Source organism: Diplotaxodon limnothrissa, linkage group LG3, assembly GCF_057381915.1.
Source record: "Diplotaxodon limnothrissa isolate DT_005_m linkage group LG3, D_limnothrissa_male_GT1.1, whole genome shotgun sequence".
NCBI lineage: Eukaryota > Metazoa > Chordata > Actinopteri > Cichliformes > Cichlidae > Diplotaxodon > Diplotaxodon limnothrissa.
Window position 1 is genome coordinate 49644254 of NC_140598.1, and position 21894 is coordinate 49666147.

A 21894-nucleotide genomic window follows, 5' to 3' on the forward strand; every position below is an offset into this window, starting at 1 on the left:
TAGCATGTTAGCATGGTAGCATTTGCTAACTAGCACTAACACAGTGGAGCTGAGGCTGATGGTCGGTCAGGTAGTTTTCCAGGTATCTGTTCTTAAATAATAAAATCAAAATGTCTTGATGATGTTGCTAGATGAAAGGTTAAGGGTGCTCCAAAGCTCCTCTTGCCCAACAGTTGGGTTGGGCTAAACACTGATGGTATGCAGATAGGATTTCCAAATGACTTGAAACTGATCATCAGGAGAAAATTAATGTCAGAAAAAACCTTCATGGCAATCCATCAAATAACAGCTTAGCCATTAAAGCCATTTCATCTTTATTAATCAGTATGTTTAAAAGCCTTCTGATTAATTCCAGTGTGACTGTTTCACAACGATTGTTTTGGTTTTTGGTGACTCATTGCTCTTATAAATATATATATATATAACTTGTAGTTTAGGTGAACATGCGACAAATACCATTCTCTCTGTTTTTCAATCTTTTCCACCGTGGGACATTTTGAAAATCAGTCCACAGCCAGATTATGTTATGTAGCAGGGTTAGGTTTGGGTGATTTTTACAGGAAGTTGGCCGACAGCTGTGAGCTGCATGCAAGAATTTCTTGTGTAAGACTGTCATACATATGTTTTTTCTTGCACCACAATTTCTGTCTTATGTCTTCTGATTAAGTACTGGTATCACATAAAATGAGAGAAACATCTGGACTGTCTTGTTAAACCAGAGAGAAGTCATTTTTCAGCTACAAACAGACACTTCTCTGTGCTCCAGTGTCTGCAAAAAGTTAGCCTTTGTTTGACCATAAAACACTGAGGATCACGATCAGGGCGTGAAAAGGGAGAATTAAACATGTTTACGATTATTAAATACTTACGCTCCTCACAGAGGCGACCCATCCAACCCTCGGGGCAGGAGCAAGTGTTGGGCCGCTGACACACACCTCCGTTCTGACACTGTAGCCAGCACACCGCTTAGGGAGAGGACACACAGACACACGGACAAAGATATCAAATTAAGGTCAGAGAAATGGTTCCTGTAACACAGAGTTACTATTCTGTGAGCATATCTCACAAAGCCAGACGTGCAGCTATACAGTGAAGAAGACACTCAACAAAAATGGCCATTTAACCTCACGCACACAAACAAATGAAGTGCAAACACATCAGGACAGCAACAGTGTGTGCAGGGAGGCAGGAAAGAGCACAAACTCAGCAGCTGTTCAGGGAAGCTAAGCCTGGATCCAGCCTTTGTTTTCATATTTTATATGCAAAACATCTGAACGGTCATTTGAGTTTCACACAGGGATTCAGGGTGGAGCTCAATCAGTTTGACTGTCTGCTTTAGTATCTGTACTTGATCAACAGGAACCTGATTTCAGGCTGATATGATTGTTTTCATGTTTTTTCTTTCAAATGTGACCTTTTTTTTATTGATTTTAATAACCCTTTTCTTTATTTTATGTACAGCACTAAACAAATTTTTTTCAGAGTGACGTTTATTAAAGAGCGTAACATCGTAATTCAGTTGCAGACAGTGATGACAGATTGGTAACTATCGTGTGAATGTGATAGTGTGGTGAAGTATTTGTTTCTCATTCAAATGCAGCGCAGTCATAAAACTGCCTGCAGGTCATATCTTTGTTCTGCTTGTGCCGACTGAGAAAAGGAATTTCCCAATGTCTAAATTCCTGGATCCTGTTCAGCTGACACTCCCATCATACCACAACTGTGTGTGTGTGATTCATGTTTACTCAGAATAAAACTGTAAACTGAACTGTTTCTTAAACTCCTGAAGATGTTACGCCAAAGCTTAATCTACAGATGTTCTACATGCCCGATTTCCCTTGAAATAATTTAATTATTTAAAGGAAACCCCGTCATACAAAGGTGTTTTTCTTGTTTAAGGGTGAGGTTTTTCTTCCTGGATCCAGGCTTCTGAAAGTATTTGCACATAAACTTCAGGGCGAGCTGTCAGAGCAGAGCCTTTGGTGAAGACAAAAAACACCCCCACAAACCTGCTTCTGCCGCTTCCATAGACTGTACCCATGCAACCAGAGTGCAAGCACATACGTGTTAATGACCTTCACAGATTAAAATCTCTGTTTCGTAAGCAGCAGTAGGTAAGGGAAGAATTCAAAAGCTGAGAAGCTGCATGGCAGTAAGAGTTACAGGATAAGTCAGCTGAAGCAGGGAGTCTCCGTTTCACGTTCGCTCTACCTCTGCATGTGGGAGGCGGCGTCCAGGTGCCGTTCTCCAGACACCTGCTCCTTCCAATGCCTTCCATGGTGTAACCGCCATAACACGAGTACACAGCCACGTCCCCGAACTGGAACACCGCCCCCCGCACCACCCCGTTGGCCACATGGAGTGGGGGGCCACAGGACACCCCTATGGAACGACCCACGAGTTATTCACTGCTACCCCCGTCTACAAACACTGCTGCTTTGCCTCTTTAACGACACGTTTGCACCAATCTGACTGTAAAGTGAACCCAGACTGTAAAATTTATTGCGCTGTAACATTTCTGTCCATCCCCATATGTGAGTACAAAGTGTGCACCGCAGAGAGAAATCTGTGCTTATTAAATTAAACCCAGTGTGTTTCCTGCACCCCCCCAGTAGCCCCGGAGACAGTGATTTTCATGCAACACATCCAAATGTGTCAAACAGTTCAGTGTTGGTTTGATTTGGTAAAAGCCCCTTACTGATAATCCCCCTGAGGACAAAAATGGACTCGGATAAACATGCACGTAGGAGACAAACCCCCCAAAACAGCATGCAAACACATACAACGAGCCACAGCAACATGAGCACTGCTGTGCTGCATATTCAGGACAACTGCACATGAGAATGATCAAAGGACAATCTGACAAAGGTTGCCATAGAAGCCGCAGAGGTGCCCGTAATTAGTTCAGCACACAGGAGCCGACGCAGTGTTTGAAGCAGCCTCATTTGTTTTGATAAAAGCTCAGTGAGACAACAGAGAGACAGCGCTTCACCTGAGACATGCAAGTGTAGAGAAGCACAACAAGACAAGGGGAGCATGCGAAGATGTGCAGTGTTAAAATCACAGTGTTTCGACAAGCGAGTATAGTGACATCATTTAATCGCTGCAGTACTTGTAGAAATGTGAGTAAATCACATGATCTCACTGAAAAAAACTAAACTTAGTAGCTTTACTATGATATAACAGAAAGGTTTACATTAATGGTACAAAGGAACTAAACCTGTGTAGTTCAGAGGTAACACACAGTGACAGTAACATGAAAATTACAAGCAGTAAACTTCCTCTTTAATGAAATAATTTACGAACTTAATCATTTAGTTTCCTGCTAACAAACGTGACATACTTCGCATATTTATTCACTTTGAAAAGAGTCGTTCAAATGAAATCACGTTTTTCTGCTTTGTCACATTTATTCAATGCCACCTCACAAGCACGTGATTCCTTACAGATTAAAAAGCTGCTACAACAACTGAGGAGACTTGAGTAAACAGAAGAGATTCATCTTCTCTTTAAAAATAACAATACCTACGTTCACACACAGAGCTGATGGGGCTCCAGGTCTGGTCTGACCTGCAGGTGATGGTGCCGCTGCCTTTCACCTGCTGACCTTTGGGGCAGGTAACGCGGACCGACTGTCCAACACGAAACTCCTGCTGGACTCTGTCCCCGCTGCTGTTCCAGCCCGGAGGAGCCGGGCAAGACTTGGCTGCGAGAGACAGAAATGATGGATATGCTTTTAAAATTTGTGATGCCAGCTGATGTAGTTCGTGTATCAGCAATACAACAGTATAAGTCCTTAGTCGTTTACAGTCACGGTGTAGCACAGAAATAACATGTACTAGTAAAGACTGCGACACTGTGACAGAATGATAGATGCAGATTAAACTGAGGCATTTAAATCGTTCTACTACACAATACTAGCATAGCAATGTAACACTAGGGCCCACAAATGCTACAAAACTGTGTTGTGAATGCTACACTTCTTTACACCCCCCCCCAATACATCAATAAAATCCACCACATCTACATATCTATATAACGTCACTGCACAAAAGTCTGGTTATTTTGAGACCATGGAGCAATCCTGTCACATCATCTGTTGCAGCTTAACAAACTGACAAAATGCAGCACTGGCATTATGTCATGTGTATTGCACAATAATCTGTACGTACACCAGCCATCTATGAGTGGTCAGTGGCTGCTGCACTTCTCTTTTCCACATTTGTAAACGAAATCAAAAGCTCAAGTCACTGTCATCTAATTTCTTCTATTTTTCACTATTACTATTTTCATACACCATGTTTTGTTTGTTTTCTTTTTTTGTGCCAACAGAGATAATGAATAAGTCTGAGAGACATGTATGTGGAAGTGTCAGTCATGACATAAGACTTCAAAATCAGCACATTCCAACAAACTGCAGCCAGATTACAAGGAGCTGAATGGGTGACTTCTTGTCACAGGCTGTATTGTGAAACAGATGAAGAAACTCAGTGATGTTGCAAAGAATTCTGAAAGGCCTCTGTGTTAGAAAGCGAATGATACCACAGGCTGCCACGTGGCAGGAAGTCAGAAAGCAAGCCAGTAAAGGTTCTTTCGAAAAACGTGTCCTCACGTTGGCAGGCGGGGAAAGCGGAGCTCCAGGCGTTGCCCCCTATGCACACCACCAGAGGATCTCCCACCAGGTTGTAGCCGTTGTCACACTGGAACTTCAGAGCATGCCCAGTGTTCAGGCTGAGTTCCTGCACTTTACCGTGCAGCATCTGTTTGGGGCTGATGCAGCCTCTGACCACTGACAAGACAGAAAGACCACAGGGATGTGATGTCAGACGTGTTTGATGCACAGACGTCCTTTCACTTCTTTTGCTCACTGTCTGCCCTCCATACCTTCACACGTAGGCACCGGCAGGCTCCACGTGCCATTGTCCAGACAGGTGAGCGTCTCTGGGCCGACCAGCTGCAGCCCAGGATCACACACATAGGTGACATTGTCCGGGCTGGGCTCACCCGCCGGTTGTGCATTTTGTACTGTGGGAGGAGCCCCACATGATTGCAATGAGGACGCTGTGAAGAAAAGGGTCAAAGGTGCGGTAGTGTTAAAGTACAGTATATGTATCTGCTGTAGCACATTGCAAAACATGAACTCTTTACCCCTTGAAAACCTGCTAAGTGTAAACCTTGAAACTCTTATATGAACTGAGTGGTTTCTGGCCTGCTGTCAAAACAACATCACTGCATGTCCATCAGAAGCTAGTGAGGGCTACGCTTGGATATCTGTTTGTGTGGGATATCTTTGTGTCAATAAACTTTATGGATGTTCCAAAGTTTAGTAGAGGGAAAAAAGATCACTGATTGAACATTAAGATTAAATATCCGATATTATCACAAGCATGGTGCCTCCTTGTCTGCCTCTGTGCACAAACCCACCAACACACACTGGCTGCGTGCCGCTCCACGTTCGGTCTCCCTGGCAGATGTGGATGGAGTCTCCCTGTGACAAAAAGGGGAGAAGGATATTTGATGGTGTACACACAGAAATGCGTACATCCATAATATTGACTTTTTCCACTGTAGAATGAAGTAATGTTATTGTGTGAGCGTTATCAAGCCAGTCAGCGGCTTCTACTCTTCGTGTGCATTAAAAAAGGCCGTCATTGTATCGAGTGTCCAAACTGGGCAGTGCAGAGTATCAGTTTATAAAGAAGACAGTGACTCAGCTCTTTCTATTGGCTCAGTTACTGTGCACACCTATTGATTGCTGAAGAGAAGTCACATGACTTTCTGTAATCTCATTGTTAGCCATTAGTGCAGTGGGTGCATGCTGTTTAAAGGCAGAGTGTGGGAAAGCAAGAGGAACACAGGAGCTGAGTGGTCATTTGTTATGTAGTTTAGGACCAACTACATTTGTTTTTCCACATAAAGAGATGCCAGACGAAAAAAAGCAAAACTTGACTGGATGAGTTTTACCTTCATGTCAAAGCCAGGCAGACAGGAGTACATGACAAAGTCTCCATAGTTGTAGCTGTCCCCCTCTACGATACCGTGAAGAAGAGGAGCAGGCTTCTCACACATCACCATCTCACAGGAAACCGATGAGATACTTGGAGACCAGCTTCCACCGACCTTATCACACAGTTTAAAAGCAGAACAGGAAACCGCTGCGTTATCAACGTTACACGCATTCATTCTCACTTCTGTAAACCTTTGGTCATTTCACTTTATGTTCCTGGCATTCATATAATGGATTTCTGTGGTTAATTATAACTTAACAGGGAAGTCAAATTCACATTAAGAAGCTGAAAGGCAAATCTTTAACCAACATCTTTCTTACCTGACACTCTGCTAGCGCTGACCCCTGCAGGTAGAAGCCAGTAGGGCATGAGAGGGTGACGGTGCCCCCGACAGGCGTGAGCTCCTTCCCGGTGATTACCAGATGGGGGATGGAGAAGTTGGTGGGTAGCAGGCAGGGGGTGGGGCGGCACCGAACGTTGTGTTTTGACCAGGTGGCGTCGCTCTGGCAGGACAGGGAAGCTGTCTGCGTGGCTAATTCGTATCCATCATCACACCTGCAGACGCACATGATGATACACAGAGTACACTCTTTCTGTCTTGGATTTTAATCCATTCACAGAAATGGAAAGTAACACACATCCTGTTTACTGTGAGCATGAAGCCAGTTTCTCTAAGATTCAATGTAAAAATACAAATATTGGTGGCAGCCAGTGCTAAACCTTAGCCTCCTAGTAGATAGTGATTTCAAAATCCTACGTCGACTTGTTCTCCAGTTAACGTGTTCACACCACAGTGATGGTAGTACCCCATCAGCCTTTCAGGGCTGAGGCATAAAATGTTGAGAGAATTGATACGTAAGAGCATTACAGCTAAAAATCCACATATTTCTGTGATGGCAACTTTTTCGTGACTCACATCAAAACAAAACAATGAAGAAAACTGAGAAAAGTTTTGATGCTCTCCTGAGTGAACATGCATGTTTGTCACTAAATTTTAAGAGCAACTTATCAGAAAAACATACTGGTTCAATGCAACTACAACATCATCTTAGTGCATGATAATAAAACATGAATTTAATGATGATTTTAATGATTAGAAATGCATCTTTTAAGTGCACTTCAGTTATAAATGTGTCCTTTGATGAATCAGATGCAGAGTGCAGTGCTGGATGCTCTGTTACTCACTATTTGTGTATGAAAATGTGTTTTTCAGATCGAGGAGATAAATGGTTAGTTTAGTTTCACCTGATCCAGGATAAGCACTGTTCCATACACAGTATTTACATTAAACACTATGTGAGCCAGCCAACTCATTTAAGACAAGCCACTCCAATAATGACAGTATTCACCTATATGTGATCTGGTTGGGGAAGCTGAAGATATCTCCCACGACCCGAGCGTTGGCGACCTCTGGCGGTTTTCCACAGCTCACAGGCTCGCATCGTATCCTGGGTTCCCCCCATCTGCCGTCTCTTCCACAGTTGAGGTAAGCATACCCCTTTAGCTGGTAGCCAGGCCGACACCTGTATATAGCCGTATCTGGGAAGCTGGCACTGCCACCCTGCAAGACAGCATTAGGAACTGTAGGCGGGGCGGCGGTGCACCTTCCCCGGCTACACACAGGCACCCCAGGGCTCCACACTCCTCCTTTTTCGCACACAGCTTGAGAGGGACCCAGCAGCTTGTAGCCGTCGTCACACTGGAAGTGCACTCGGTCTCCGCAGGCTCGATCGTGGCCGAGAACCACTCCGAACTTAACCACAGGAAGGGTGCAAATGCAGGGCTGGCACTGAGGCACAGGGCCCACCCAGAGGCCCTGAGCGGAGCACCGCAGGATGGGATCGCCAACGACCTCGTAGCCATCGAAGCACACGTACTCCACAATGTCGTCGTAGTTGAAGCTGGAGCCGTTCACGTAGCCGTGACTGATGTCCTCAGGAGGATCGCAACTAATGATGTCACAACGGGGTGCCGGTTTGTCCCAAAGTCCATCTGACTGACAGACACGTGTAGAATCTCCGTTAAGCGTGTATCCTTCATCACATTCATACTTTATCTTGCTGCTGTAGCCAAACTCTGACCCCAACATGCGACCATTCAGTATTGGGGAGGGCTTCTCGCAGCGGGCTGGTACACAGGCAGCAGCCTTGTGGCTCCAGGTACCGTCAGCCTGGCAGATGCTTGGAGACCTTCCATTTAAGATGAACCCAGGCTGACAGCTCAGTTCTATTTTGTTATTATAGGTGAACTCTGTGCCTTTAAATGTAATATCACCGGGGATTTTAGGAGGACCACAGGACACGGGCTCACACTGTGGCTTCAGCCCGGTCCACTTTCCATCTGCCTGGCAGGCAATAGTACTGCTGCCCTTCAGGACAAACCCAGGATTACACTGAAAGTGTAATACCTCAGGATGAACAAAATCACCTCCCTGTGTTGTGCCATTATCCACAGCCCCTGGATCACCACAGGAAACAGGTTGACAAACTGGGGCATCAGTGGTCCACACTCGACCTGACACACACTGCCTCACAGACTCCCCCTTCAGCTCATATCCTTCATCACACGTATATGTGAGCGTAGTCCCGAGGGAGCCATGAGTCACATTCATCCAGCCGTGATCTGGACTAGGCGGTATTTGGCACTCCGCTGGCACACACGATGGGGCTGTCCCACTCCAGCCCCCGTCCTCCTGGCACACCAGCCTGACCTGGCTTGTGAGGTCATAGCCATGGTGGCAACGGTACTCAATCAGTGTCCCATGAAGAAAGTTCAAGTCCAGTCTTCCAGTGTCTTTAGAAGTAAATCTCCCTCCCAGCTCTGTCACTCTAACATACTCCCCAAAGTCAATGTGAGGAGGCAGCCCGCAGTCCGAGGGCACGCAGACAGGAACAGAGCTCGACCAGCCGAACTCCTCACAGGTTAGATGGTCCTGACCCACGAGTTGGAAGCCAGGAAAACAGCTGTAGAAAATAGTCACACCATAACTGTGGTCCTGGCCTTCCACAAAGCCGTTTTCAACTGGCTGAGGTGGTGTGCAGGATATCTGCACACAAGCTGGTGTCTCGATGTCCCACTCCCCACTGGCCAGGCACCTAACAGTCTTTGTGCCTTGGAGGCGGTAACCACGGTTGCAGGAGTAGGTCGCACAGTGATCAAACTGAAGTTTTGTGTAGACAACTTTTCCATTGGTTATCTGTTTAGGAACTGAGCATTCAATTGGGCGGCAAGAAGGCACCCCACCAATCCAGAGTCCCTTCTCTCCACAGAGGATGGTGGAGTTACCTACTAAGTTATATCCAGTCTTACAACTATACAGTGCTTTGCTGAGGTACATCAGTCCCTGGACATCAACAATACCATCTGAAATCTCTACAGGCTGAGGACATTCAACCGGGATGCATTCTGGGTAAGGACTGCTCCACTGCCCGTTGGCTAGACAGGACGCAGAGCCTTCTTTTCTTAAAGTAAAGCCATCTATGCACTCGTACGTCACCACAGAGCTGAATGGGAACAGGTGAGAAGACCTGGAAGGGCCACCAAACGGCACCGCAGGCGGCGGACCACAAAACACCTGCTTACACACCGGAAAGGTGTCATTCCACTCCTGTGACGGAGTGCAGCGGAGGAACCGAGCCCCCTCGAGGATGTAGCCATCCTCACAGGATAACTCCACTGTTCCTGATTCAGAGTCCAGGCCTCTTAGAACCAGGTGGTTCTCCTCCAGTGGTGGCTCTGGACACTGGACGGGCGAGCAACGCGGAGGCCTCGTCTTATCCCACCTTCCAAACTTCAAACAGGTCCAGGTAGCATCCCCGACCAGCTCGTAACCCTCATCGCAGACATACACCACTTTACGGCCCACCTGGAAGTCAGAGCCTTTGTAGTGCCCATGGACGATGTTAGGAGGAGGGTCACAGGTTAGAAGGACACAGGTTGGGGGGTCTTGGTTGGACCACTGACGGTTGGCTTGGCAAACTCGCTCCGGTCGTCCAATCAGTCTGTAGCCTGCGTTACAGGCGTACGTCACCTTGCTGTTGTAAATGAGCCGACCTTTGACCTACAGTGGAACAAAAATGGGACATATCATGTGCTTTGTTTTTATGTTTATAAGAGGACTCTTTAAGTGCATTCAGTTTTCATGGCTAACCTGGGGGTATCCGTTCTTGAGGGATGGGGGTTGCGAGCAGGACACAGGTACACAGGTAGGCAGAGCTCCTCCCCACTCTCCATTTCCCTTGCAGGTCCTTCTCTTCTCCCCTCGAATCAAGAAGCCTTTGAAGCAGCTGTATGCCACCACGGCTCCAAAACTGTAATTTGTCCCAATCACATAGCCCTGATCAATGCTCTCAGGCTTGGAGCACCTCACCGGCACACAGCCAATATCATAGGGCGAGGGCTCCCACTCTCCTCCCATCAGGCATCTGAGTGTGGCTGTAGTGTTGAGCATGAAGCCCTCTTCACATTTATAACTCACTTCGGTGTTGCTGGCGTATTTTGGTTTGTTGACCGAATCTAAAATCGCATGTGGTAGTTCAGGTGGGCGGAGGCAGAAGTTTGCAATGCAGCGAGGCGCCTCCATGCCATCGGGTGGCACCCACACGCCCTGAGCATTACAAACCATCTTGGAGTTGTTGCCGGCTGTGTATCCGTCAGTGCAGTAGTAGTTAGCGGTGTCTCCGAAAAGCTTGTGAGTCTCATAGGGTTCAGCGTGGTCGATGGCAGGCGGGGGGCCGCAGGAGCGGGGGACGCACTGAGCCGTGCTTTCACTCCATTGGCCAGTTGATAGACATTCTCTGGTCTCTGGGCCAATCAGAGTGTATCTGCACAGGAAGGAGAGCAAAAGCAATGAGCAAAAAAACCCCAAATCATCATAATTTAGAAAAAGCATGCAAAGGTATGTCAAAGAAACTGCAAAATGCTTGGTTTGGTTTGTCTATCCTGAACCGGATTGCTCCAATGGATCAAATCTGGATCAGGGAATCTTTTTTGTTTTAGCTGTGCTTAAAAGCCACCATGCCACAGACAGTAAAGATCATGCAGAGGAATAAACAGGTGTGAAGTATTTAACACATTTTAAAAACAAATTGACTGAGTAGATTTCAACCACATTTACCCTTCTTTGCAGACATAGTGCACCTTGTTTCCCAGCTCAAAGTTCTCTCCCACAGTCACAGCGTTTTCCAGTAGCGGGGGCTCGCTGCACAGGACTCTCACACAGCGGGGGAAAGGCCTGCTCCACTCCCCTGTCGCCTCACAAATTACTTCCATGGAGCCCTGTGGTCTTTGTATTGACATACAACTCAGTTTAGACTCCTCTCTACATCATTTACAGTCACCTGGTATACACACCCAATTCCGAAAAAATGTAACTAAAGGCAGAATGCACAATAGATAATCTCATAAATCTCATTTTGCAATTATTTAGATTAATCAACCACAGGCCAGTAACATGACTGGGAATTACGAGCATCTTAGAGAGGCAGAGTTTCTCAGAAATGGTCAAGAAATCACTGACTGTGCAGCTTACTGTGCCATCAACAAATGCAAGTTAAAGCAAAGAAGCAGCCACACGTAAACTGAAAGTGGAAAACTGTTCGGTCATCAGAAGAATGAAAATTTAAAATGATTTTGGAAAACATGGACGCTGCGTTATCCGGACTAAAGAGTGGAGGAACATTCCAGCTTATTACCAGCACTCAGTTTAAAAGCCTGCATCTCAGATGCTACTGGAGTCCATTAATACCTTATGTTGCACATCTAGGAAGGAAGCATCAATGCTGAAAGTATTCTTTTTTAGTTTTTATTTACATCTTAAACAGCATCCCTGTTTAGGAATTGGGGTTGTACAACAAATGAAAGCTATATAAAGTATAATAAAAGTTACATTTATTCAGTGAAATTCTAATAGTACTAATGGTAATTTATCCATACCTGTATCCCTCATTGCAGGTGTATGTGACAGTGGACAGGTACGTGTTGGTGTTTAGTGTGTAGTCTGCATTTTCCACAGTCGGCGGATCCCCGCAGGTCACTGGATGGCAGGTAGGTGGCGTCCCGGTCCACCTCAGACTAGAGAGACATTGGAACTCATAGGGGACCTGAGGCTGGAAGCCCGTCTTACAGCTTAGGTAGAGACAAAACAGAGTCGGACTCACATGTTAACAAAAATCTTTCACATGTCACATGACACCCGAGGTATTGGAGAGGGTGAAGATGATACCTGAAAGTCACCTTGCTTCCATAGGTGAAGTTGTTTCCCGTCATGATGGAGTTCTCTGGAACAGTTGGTGCTGGGCAGGAGAGGGCTGCAGCGTAACATTAACGAGATGATTAGTAACCACTAACTTTTTAAACCCATCACACTCAATTACAACTTAAATAACTAAATGCAAGTGTAGCCCACTGATGTGAGGAGCAAATATATTTCTGCGCTGAGAATCAAGTTAACAGACGCCTGTGAATCCACCCACTTAAATTAATGTCAGTTGGGCATCTGGGGCTTATCGTGCCCCCATGATGCTCATACTTTTAACTGCTATTGATGAAATTGGGATCGGCTCAAAAAAGAGACGAACAGGACGGATGTGGAACTGAAAGGCAGACAGATACATTTCTCTTATTTCTGCGTGAAACTGAAGATTCACTTTTACAGTCCTAGAGTTGCTGTTATGTGAAAAACTTGGAGATGGTAAGTAAAGTAAAGAACCTCACTGATGGCAAGATAATGTCTAGTTTAATAACCGCACTCTGAAACAATACAATACAATACAATAATAATACAACAAAACAATACAATAATATTATATTAAGCCATGAGTGTGTTTTTAATTTTCAATAAATATTTATTCAACTTTTTTTTTTCTCCCACTTGTTGCACACAAATGTGGCTTTTGCACATCTAATCGTTTCACTTTCAGTCCGACACTCAGCAGCTACAGTAACATGAATCTGCAGACGCCGAATAATTCAGTTCCTCTTCCTCTGTGATGAAGAATGTGGCTTAGTGCCAAGATGCACGTGGTTACATAGTCAGACGTCTGAGCCTGCTGCACATCGGAGAACAAAAAGGACAGCTGCGTATGTAACTGCTCCTTTACAACACCAGCCATTAGACAAAGCATTTTTTGTGCTGTATATTTGCTTGTGTATGTGTGTATGCATACACAACATACATGTCTGCATGTTTTCCTGAAGTGTAATAGTCATTTGCATGATAATAGCCAACAGCAGTGGACCTTGAATGTGTTTTATTATCCGAGAGGAGCATGCTTTCATTAGAAGCCTCTTCTTTGAAGCCATTAAAGCTGTTCAATGGATGCAGTATTTTCACTGTGTAATATATAACTGAAAAAATGCGAGTAAATGCTGATTTATGTGTTTTGCTATGTGATATCATATTCTATAGTATGTAGTTATCTCATTGTAAAGCGTGCAGCTTGTGGTTACATGCCTCTTCCAACCAAACAAGCTGGAGATTAAATCCATGCAGCAAAAAATTCAAGTGCCAATCTTTTATAACAAGGAAATCATCCAAAACTTTAGAAAGAAGCTGCAAAACTGTGAAGGTCAAACTGAGCAACCTCTAAGGATCGCAGCTGCAGAGTAAGCATCCAAAAAGCTCCATAAAATATTCATAGTTTTCCATCAGCTTAATCGGAACTGTGAAAAACAAATGCCGAGTCCACTACATCAGACGCAACTGAAATAAATCACACCATCCATTTGATCGCAATAGCATTATGTGACTCCAGCTCTCACCTCTGCAGTATGGGACAGCATCATCCCAATCTCCTGTTTCCAGGCACTGGAGCTGAGATGAGCCAATCAGCTCATAGCCGTTGTCACAGCTGAACACAACCTCGCTGCCCATCAGAAAGTTGCTCCCGTATCGGCGACCGAAGTCAGGAGTCCCAGGGTTCTCGCACTTTACTGGCTCTGAACGCACACACGAACAGCTGGGTTTATAAAAGAATGGAGGAAAACAGCTGCTTGTGTCACCTGACTACGTTGTCATATCACCTGTGCAGTTTTTGCCATCTCCAGTGTATGGGTGGATACAGGTGCAGGTGTAGGAGCCTTCTGTGTTCTGACAGCTGGCGTGATCATCACAGTCAGAGCCCAGAGCACACTCATCCACATCTGCACACACATATGATTAAAAACACACACAAAAAAGGACAAATGGGTTATCTGTTAAGTTGTCAACAGAAACAGGATTTTTTATTTAAAGTGTTTGTAAAAAGTTTGAGCTGTTTGTGTACCCAAACATGCCGGCGGAGTTCCTCCCCACTTGCCGCTGTTGGTGCAATGCACTTTGGTGTCCCCCAGCAGGTAAAAGCCAGCATTGCACTCATAGACCACGGAGCTGCCGGCGTGGAAGTCTGTTCCCTGGAAGAAGCCATTTTCCAGTGGATGAGGAGGTCCACAGGACACACCTGTAAGACGTGGTAACACTTTATAACACAGCCAACAGCCAAGGGTGTAAACTCCCATAAGATGTAAAAAGAAAAGATGAATCCACTCAGTAAAGTACAGTGTATTTATGATGTAAGATGGGGAAATGTTGTTTTTTTTTTTATTAAATTACCATAAAATTACAGTATACAGTATAATTTGTGTCTCCTTACATGTAAAATACCTGGAATTATTCAATATTTAAAATACCTCACACACTACTATAATTATTTGTGTATTTTCTGTAAAAGCCTGACTTATAATATAATTACATTGTAATTTTAAATAGAATACAATGAAACTGCATCTAGTTATTGGGGAATTACGCCCTTAATCATGGGCCATATTATAAAGTGTTACCAGAGACAACGAGCAGTGTCAGAGGATGTGACTGTTACATTTACATTTATAAAGACAAAAGACTGAATCTGAATTATATTTCAAATCAAAACTTGACATAACAAAGGAAATCAATTAAAACAGGTGCAAAACCATGGAAACACATGACTGAGCACTGCCTGTCTTTGTCTTACGTTCACAGCTGGGCAGGTTGTGACTCCACTCTCCTTTATTTTGGCACTGCAGCACAGGCTCCCCCACCAGGTAGAAACTGGGATCACAAGACAGCTGCACCTGTGCGCCGGGACGCACATCCACAGTGGAGACGTGGAGGTGGGGCACAGTGTTCTCCAGCTTGGGGCAGTCTGGAGAAAATGTAAAAAGCTTGAAGGCTAATACCTGCTTGTTCTCCTGCAGCACACGGTTTGTAACTGAGCTCCAATTTTGAGGTAATGCGATTTTGAAACATGTGAAGCTCTCTCACCGGCACAGAAAATGCTGTTGAGGTTTACTTTGACTCGCCCCACAACTCCACTGAGAAAGTCAGGCCAGGCGAGGACGTTTCCTCTGTGAGTCACATGAGAAGCTGGGCAGCTGCTGGCCAGGACCTTAATCTACAGTACAGCCAGAGAAGGTGGAGGTGGATGGATACGATAAATCCTTGGTCAGCCTCTATTAGTGAATATATGTGCTATTTACATCAGCTAACGTGGTTTACCTGCTGTGGTGTGAGAACACGATCCCAGATGTTGAGCTGGCTGAGGGAGCCGACGAAGGATTCGACAGGGTTGAAGCCCTCCCCCCTCTGATCCTGGTCCTGACCCAACACCAGCGCACCTCCAGCTACAGACAACAGCGAGGACCGAGGTTAACCACCAGGGTTTTTGGTTATTTACTAAATTAAATTAGCTAACGAAAAAGCTAATTATCACTGATGTTGCATATTTAATGACTTCAAAGAACATCTGTCTTGGCCGAGGATAGCACTACACCTGGGATAGTGGTGCCGACTGACAGGCCTTTGCCTCCGTCTGAGGGCTTCCCGTTGATGTAGATTCTCCAGTCTCCATCCCAGCTCCTCCAGGACACACCGATATGGTACCACTGACCGGTGTTCACCGCAGGGCAGTCCGTGATCCGCTCCTTACCGTTCACATACAGCACCCACCTGCGGCAACGCCGGAAAGAAAGAAAAAAATCGTGAAGGGAAAGTGATACTTAAAAAACGTCTGCCCCTTAAATCTCGCTGCATCACTGACCCGTTGTAGTCTATTAGAAGGAAAGCGTTATCACTGCCTTCCACAGCGTAGGACACCGGCGTGCCGTAATTAGTGGTGTCAGATGACCTCATCCAGAAGGTGCAGGTGATTTCGGTCAGCGCTGGCATCACTCCGTCCATCATCACATAACCGTGGATGCCAGACACCTCAAAGTCCAGGTTGAAGGCAGAGGACATCTCTGACAGGACAGAGAAGAAACGGTGATTTCATTTAACTTAAAAATGCAAAAAACCCATTATTTTAGTTACTGCTGATGTTTCCCAACTACATTTCTTTCTAACTCTCTTATAAAAAGCTCAAACATTATCCATAAATATTTTCAAAATATGGTGTTTTATTTGAAATTTTACAAAAATCCAAAGAAAGGAAATTTGTTATTAGTCTATTTTTTAAAACACTTTTTAAATATTTTTTTATTATAGTTGCATGAAATTCTCCATCCATCATCTTCACCACTTGTCCAGACGAAGATGCCAAAGACAAAAGGCTATCCGGGGTTAACCAATGACGACCCTTTACTCTGACAGACACAGTCAGGTGTAACTGACAGCTGAAAACATTTCACGTTAATTACATCTTTCCCTGTCCTCCTCCATCTAGAGTTGCCATGGTGATGTGCCATCTGGCCTATAGTACCTGTCTCACACCTGGTTCCGTTGAACCCAGGGAGGCAGCGGCAGGTGTAGGACCCCAGTCCATCTAAGCAGCTGGCCCCATTTACACAGGGGTTCGGATCACACTCATCCACATCCACCTCACACAGCCGGCCTCGGTAACCCTCCACACACTGACATCTGACACAGAGGAAGAAGACAAGCGTGTACAATAACGTCTTATTTGCAGTCTTTAACAATGCAGCACAATAACTTACTGCACATGAGGGGACTTTAACTTTGAAAACCGACCACATTCTGTCCGTGTCAACTTCATCACGCAGATACAAAACATCTCATCAGAAATGAGTACTCTTTCCTGCACTGTTTATTTCAAGCAGCAGATCCCATCACTCCTGCTTTCCATCTGGACGTTTATTACCTGAAACTGTTCACAGCATCCAGGCACGAGCCTCCATTCAGGCAGGGAGAGCTGTAACACTCATCAGTGTCGATCTCACAGCTGTCCCCTGAGAATCCAACGGCACAGTTACATGTGTAACCACCGGCCATGTCTTCGCACATGCCGCCGTTCAAACAGGGGTTGGACAGGCACTCGTCGATTTCCAGTTCGCAACGAGATCCTGTTGACATTTGATCATGAAGACTTATCTGATATTACACACTACATGTAACTATTATTGTTACGTCAGTTTGTGTGCAACCTGTGAAGCCCGTGGAACAGCTGCAGGCGAACTTGTTGACCTCGTCCACACACACGCCTTCATTGAGACATGGGTTGGAGTGGCACTCGTTTACCTCCGCCTCACACAAGGAGCCTGAGACACAGCAGGAGAATAAGCACAAACATGAGATACACTAATGTTGCACATAGAGTATATTATATAAATATTACAGTGTATCGATGTCATAGCTCTGTAAAATGTGCAGTCAGAAACTTGCAAGTCAAACCTAAACTTGCAAGGTCTTGAAATAATCACTGACCCTAACCTGCCAACCTTTGTTTTGAGTATTGTGCATACTGAGCTACAAACTCAAAGGTCCCTTTACCTAAAAATCCAGGCTTGCACTGACACTGGAAGTCTCCTATGCCGTCCTTACACAGGCCTCCATTTTGGCAGGGAGCAGAGTTACACTCGTCTATGTCAATCTCACACTTGGCACCTGACCGTGAAATCAGAGGGTGTATCCAGTTCTTGTAATATGTCACATGAGAATCAATCATTATCACTGATCTACTGATGGGTGATCTACCTGTGAACCCGGGCATGCAGGTGCACACATATCCTGCTCCAACCTCCTCACATGTTCCCTTGTTCTGACACGGATGCAAGAAGCACTCATGGAAAACCTGTGGGTAGAGCAGATGAAACAATGATATCAAGTCCTCTCAAATATGTTAACATTAGATGGTTATCCTAAACTCTGCACTAAATACTCTAAGAAAAAGCATGTGTGCAATTCTCAAGCAGTGAAAGGTAGATATTAGATTTTAAGGTGCAGTAATAGGAGACAGTCTCTGTTCAGCCAAATACAAAAAGAAGCTAGGTGAAATATTTACTTTTAGACATTAAAGTGTTGCCAATTCTTTCATTTATTGAAGTTTAATGAAAAGCTAACTTCATTCGGTATCAGACACTACGGTCCAGATGTTTCACTGCTGGCTTAAAACAGGAAAGTTGTGGGTTCAAACCCTCCTGAGGTCCCTGCAATTTCATGTTGTTCACACATGTGGATGTAAGAAAGGTAAAGCTTTTAGTTTTTAAGACTAGACAAGCTTTGTCGAATTAAAAATCCTACAAGGTGTTGAATAATCAGGCCCTATCTAATCTTAATGACCTCATATTACTGTATCACCCCATTAGAGCTCTTCACTCTCAGACTGTGGGCTTACGTGTGGTTTCTAGAGTACTTAAAAATTGAATGGGAGGCAGACAAACGGTTCATTCAACAGGAAACAAGTGCAAATCCATGTTTATACAAACAGGCTTTTGTTTTTTCTATGAGTACATGCAGAATCTGCAGAGCTCCAAATGAATCCTAATTGTTCAGTTACACAAAACTAGAACAAGGAATATCTTTGCAAATGAGAAAAATCAGTGTTTGCCTGATGATTGGTTAAGCAGAGGGTGAGCGTGCAAAGCAATTACTGAGCGACTGCACAGCTCAGCTGGTGTTAGGCAGCCTGTCTCCTGTCTATCGACAATCAGACACACTGCAAATGCTCACAGGCAGTTTGGCAAAGGTTTGCAAATAACCGCTGCCTAATTTATAAACACACAGATTGCCAACACAGTGTAATTACTCTGAGGCAATTTGCGGTGATGATAATTACACATCTGCATCTCTTTGCACTGGACTCCACTCCAATCTCTGCTGAGTGTTTGTATGCTGGTTATATTTCTTTATAAAGCACTGTCTCCTTTTACAGTTAAATCACCATCCTGCTCCAACTACATCACTTTTCCTGAGTTGCTGTTTTAAATCTATGAGGCTCTGCCTGGACTCTGAATGGAAGTAAGATCATGTGACTTTCAGTTTAAAGTGAGTCTTTGTGAACGCAGATAGCAACAGAACTGCAACAGAATTGCAATTTTTGATTATTTATTACAGTGAATCACTGAATTATAACAAATAAATTGCGTAACTTGACCTTTCAAACACTAATATATAACAGACTCAAAGTTGCTTTGAAGACAACCCCTGACTGCAATGATCGTAGACCTGGTCCTCGTCTTTAAAGCCAGATTGCAAGTTGCCTTAAATTTACACACGGTAGCAATCATTTTGTTCACACCACATTCTCCAGTCACTGTGGGACCGCCTGGTATTCAGGGCTTTTTTAATGGTAAAGAGTGGGACTTTGAGAAAAGACAAAGGCAAACCTGACTGCTGGATTGGTATTCATCAATGACCTCCACCTCGGGAGCTGCAGTGACGCTCTCCTCCTTTGGAAGAAAGCTGGAGCCAAAGCCTGACCATGACACCCAGCGAAAACACAGACAGTGTAAGCAAAGACAAGTTGGAAAAACACAGCGAGGATCTTTCCCTTTGCTACCAGACTGGCAGACGTTTGACATCCAGCTGAACAAAAACTATTCTTATTCAACTCTGGCAGCGTGTCCAAACCTCTGTTCATTCCCACCCTTCAGACACAGTGTTTTTCATTTCCATTCTGCCACCGAGAAATAAAAGCCAAATTATTTCCATTTCCCCTGATCTTGTGCAGTAATCGTGTTTCAAGTTGGACCGAGCTGTCACACCACAAATCAGACAGCACACAACTGCAGCGGTGGCAGCACGGTCTTACACAGACGCGCAGCAGTTTCTTGTATTTTTACTCTCTGCTGACTTCACTTGGCATGTTCTCCAGATGTCTAACATAAATTAATTCACATGCCAACTCAGAAAAGCAGAAATGACACTGACATATAAATCTGACGTGTGAACAGAGTCAGCATACGGCTGCCAACATCAGACTTACATCAAAACTGGAGCTAAGAGTGAGACAAACTGGGCAGCAAATTTAATTAACACATTAACAATAAACTTCATCCCTTTGACAAGCTTGTGTCGGGACCTGATTTATCCAAAAGTCACATTAACGAGTCGTGAACGGGTGTTTTAAAAGTCACATTAATGCTAATGAAATTCACAGGAGGGGTGGGGGTGGGGGGCTTCTATAATTATTAATCAATGCAAAATCTAGTCCAAATGAACTGTAGCTACCTATTAAACCTTGCTTTGTATTGTATGGGACTATAGGAGAACTGTATTACTTTGTGCATGTTGCCTCCTGCAGTTACTGTATCACACTCCAAACCTACTTAACAGTGGTGCAAGAAGTTCCAATCCCCTGCTGAGCAGAAGATTTCAATATATATAAAAAAACAACAACTTCAATCCAACCTCAATGTTTTTATCAGGTCCCAAAATAAAATATTATCAAATCAGGACTGGAGTGTTTGTATCAGAGTGTTGCGTGAATATTGCACCCAGACAAGACTAGCAGTCGTGCACACTTACTGGAACAGTGCTGTATGGTGGTGGCCCCTGTGATTGTGGTGGTCCCATAGAAGGGACAGGAGAGGCAGTAAGAGCGGCCATGTTCAGGCTGGTAGTAATCTCTGGGACAGGGGTAACAGGGAACCAGACCGGTGCGGGAGAAATGACCTGCTGAACAGGGGACTGTCCAAGAGAGCCCATAAATCGAAAGAGGGGCGCAGGAAAAAATAGAAAAAGAAACATTCGAGGATTAGAGGAGCAGGTGAAGTGGCAGGATCACCCAAAAACATTTGAAACAAGCAGCATTTGCTGGTTGGAAAACACCTAACAGCTCCAAGTCTGAAAGGTTGTAGATTATTTATGTATTTTAACTTGGAAACCTGGGAACAAAACTTTTGAGTTTCTAGATTATTCCATCCAACTTTAAAGGGCAACTATCTAATTTTTCCAAGTAGGAATTAACTTTTTTGATATAATGGGACATCAGTGCCAAATTCCAACAAATATGTTTTTGATTAGAAGCTGGGAAAATATTGGTTTTCTTCTCAGGAATGATTAGGTCTCACCAGAGTGGAAATAAATTAAGTTAGCAAGACATTAGGGTAGTGTACTTTATGCCTGTCAAACTATATCACCTCCACACTCTGTCTCGTCCACGGCTCCTCTGGTGACTGTGGAAGTCTCATCGGGACAGACCTCACACTTTCTGGCTCCAAAAGAAGGCTGGAAGTGACCCAGGGGGCATGACTCACAGATCTCCAACCCATTTCGAGAGTGACTACCAGGCTTACACTGCCCTGAAAATAAATGAATATCACCACGTCACCAGCCAAATGAAACAGAAAAAAAATCCCATATATGAAAAATAACATTTAAATCTGAGCACAAAAAGACAGACGTCTTTCTGTTCATGTGCATGTTTTGTACCTTTGCACTCAGCGATGCTGCGGGAGTGCAGGTAGGCTGTGGAGGTTCCTTCAGGACAGGACTTACACTCCAGCTGACCCTCCTGGTCCTGGTAGGAACCCAGCCAGCAACTCTCACACTCATTATATTCAAGAGAAAAGTAGGTTCCCACTGGACATTGGACTGAAAGAGCATTCACAGTTAGAGGCTAGGAAAAGCAATACCGCAATGTGCTTTCATACTGTTATGAAGGGAACCCTGAGGTTAGGTGGGTGCACCTTCCTA

General features: G+C 44.6%; 1 protein-coding gene across 2 annotated transcripts in view; it reads right to left on the reverse strand.

Moving 5' to 3' along the window:
* Positions 1-21894, reverse strand: part of svep1 (sushi, von Willebrand factor type A, EGF and pentraxin domain containing 1) — a 109147-nt gene that overhangs the window by 3897 nt on the left and 83356 nt on the right. For both annotated transcript variants that reach the window (XM_085349514.1, XM_085349513.1), the window contains exons 17-46: positions 21631-21792; positions 21339-21500; positions 20725-20886; positions 19584-19672; positions 17953-18049; positions 17749-17862; positions 17403-17516; positions 17120-17321; positions 16721-16878; positions 16064-16262; positions 15797-15972; positions 15523-15647; positions 15289-15418; positions 14999-15169; positions 14273-14446; positions 14031-14150; positions 13770-13946; positions 12232-12316; positions 11943-12134; positions 11125-11292; positions 10159-10831; positions 7358-10068; positions 6329-6563; positions 5965-6120; positions 5425-5488; positions 4885-5061; positions 4613-4789; positions 3530-3706; positions 2212-2382; positions 870-965 (exon numbers count right to left, since the gene is read on the reverse strand). In XM_085349514.1, coding sequence (XP_085205640.1) covers positions 870-965; positions 2212-2382; positions 3530-3706; positions 4613-4789; positions 4885-5061; positions 5425-5488; positions 5965-6120; positions 6329-6563; positions 7358-10068; positions 10159-10831; positions 11125-11292; positions 11943-12134; positions 12232-12316; positions 13770-13946; positions 14031-14150; positions 14273-14446; positions 14999-15169; positions 15289-15418; positions 15523-15647; positions 15797-15972; positions 16064-16262; positions 16721-16878; positions 17120-17321; positions 17403-17516; positions 17749-17862; positions 17953-18049; positions 19584-19672; positions 20725-20886; positions 21339-21500; positions 21631-21792 — 7614 coding nt within the window. The remainder of the gene's footprint in view (positions 1-869; positions 966-2211; positions 2383-3529; positions 3707-4612; positions 4790-4884; positions 5062-5424; positions 5489-5964; positions 6121-6328; positions 6564-7357; positions 10069-10158; positions 10832-11124; positions 11293-11942; positions 12135-12231; positions 12317-13769; positions 13947-14030; positions 14151-14272; positions 14447-14998; positions 15170-15288; positions 15419-15522; positions 15648-15796; positions 15973-16063; positions 16263-16720; positions 16879-17119; positions 17322-17402; positions 17517-17748; positions 17863-17952; positions 18050-19583; positions 19673-20724; positions 20887-21338; positions 21501-21630; positions 21793-21894) is intronic.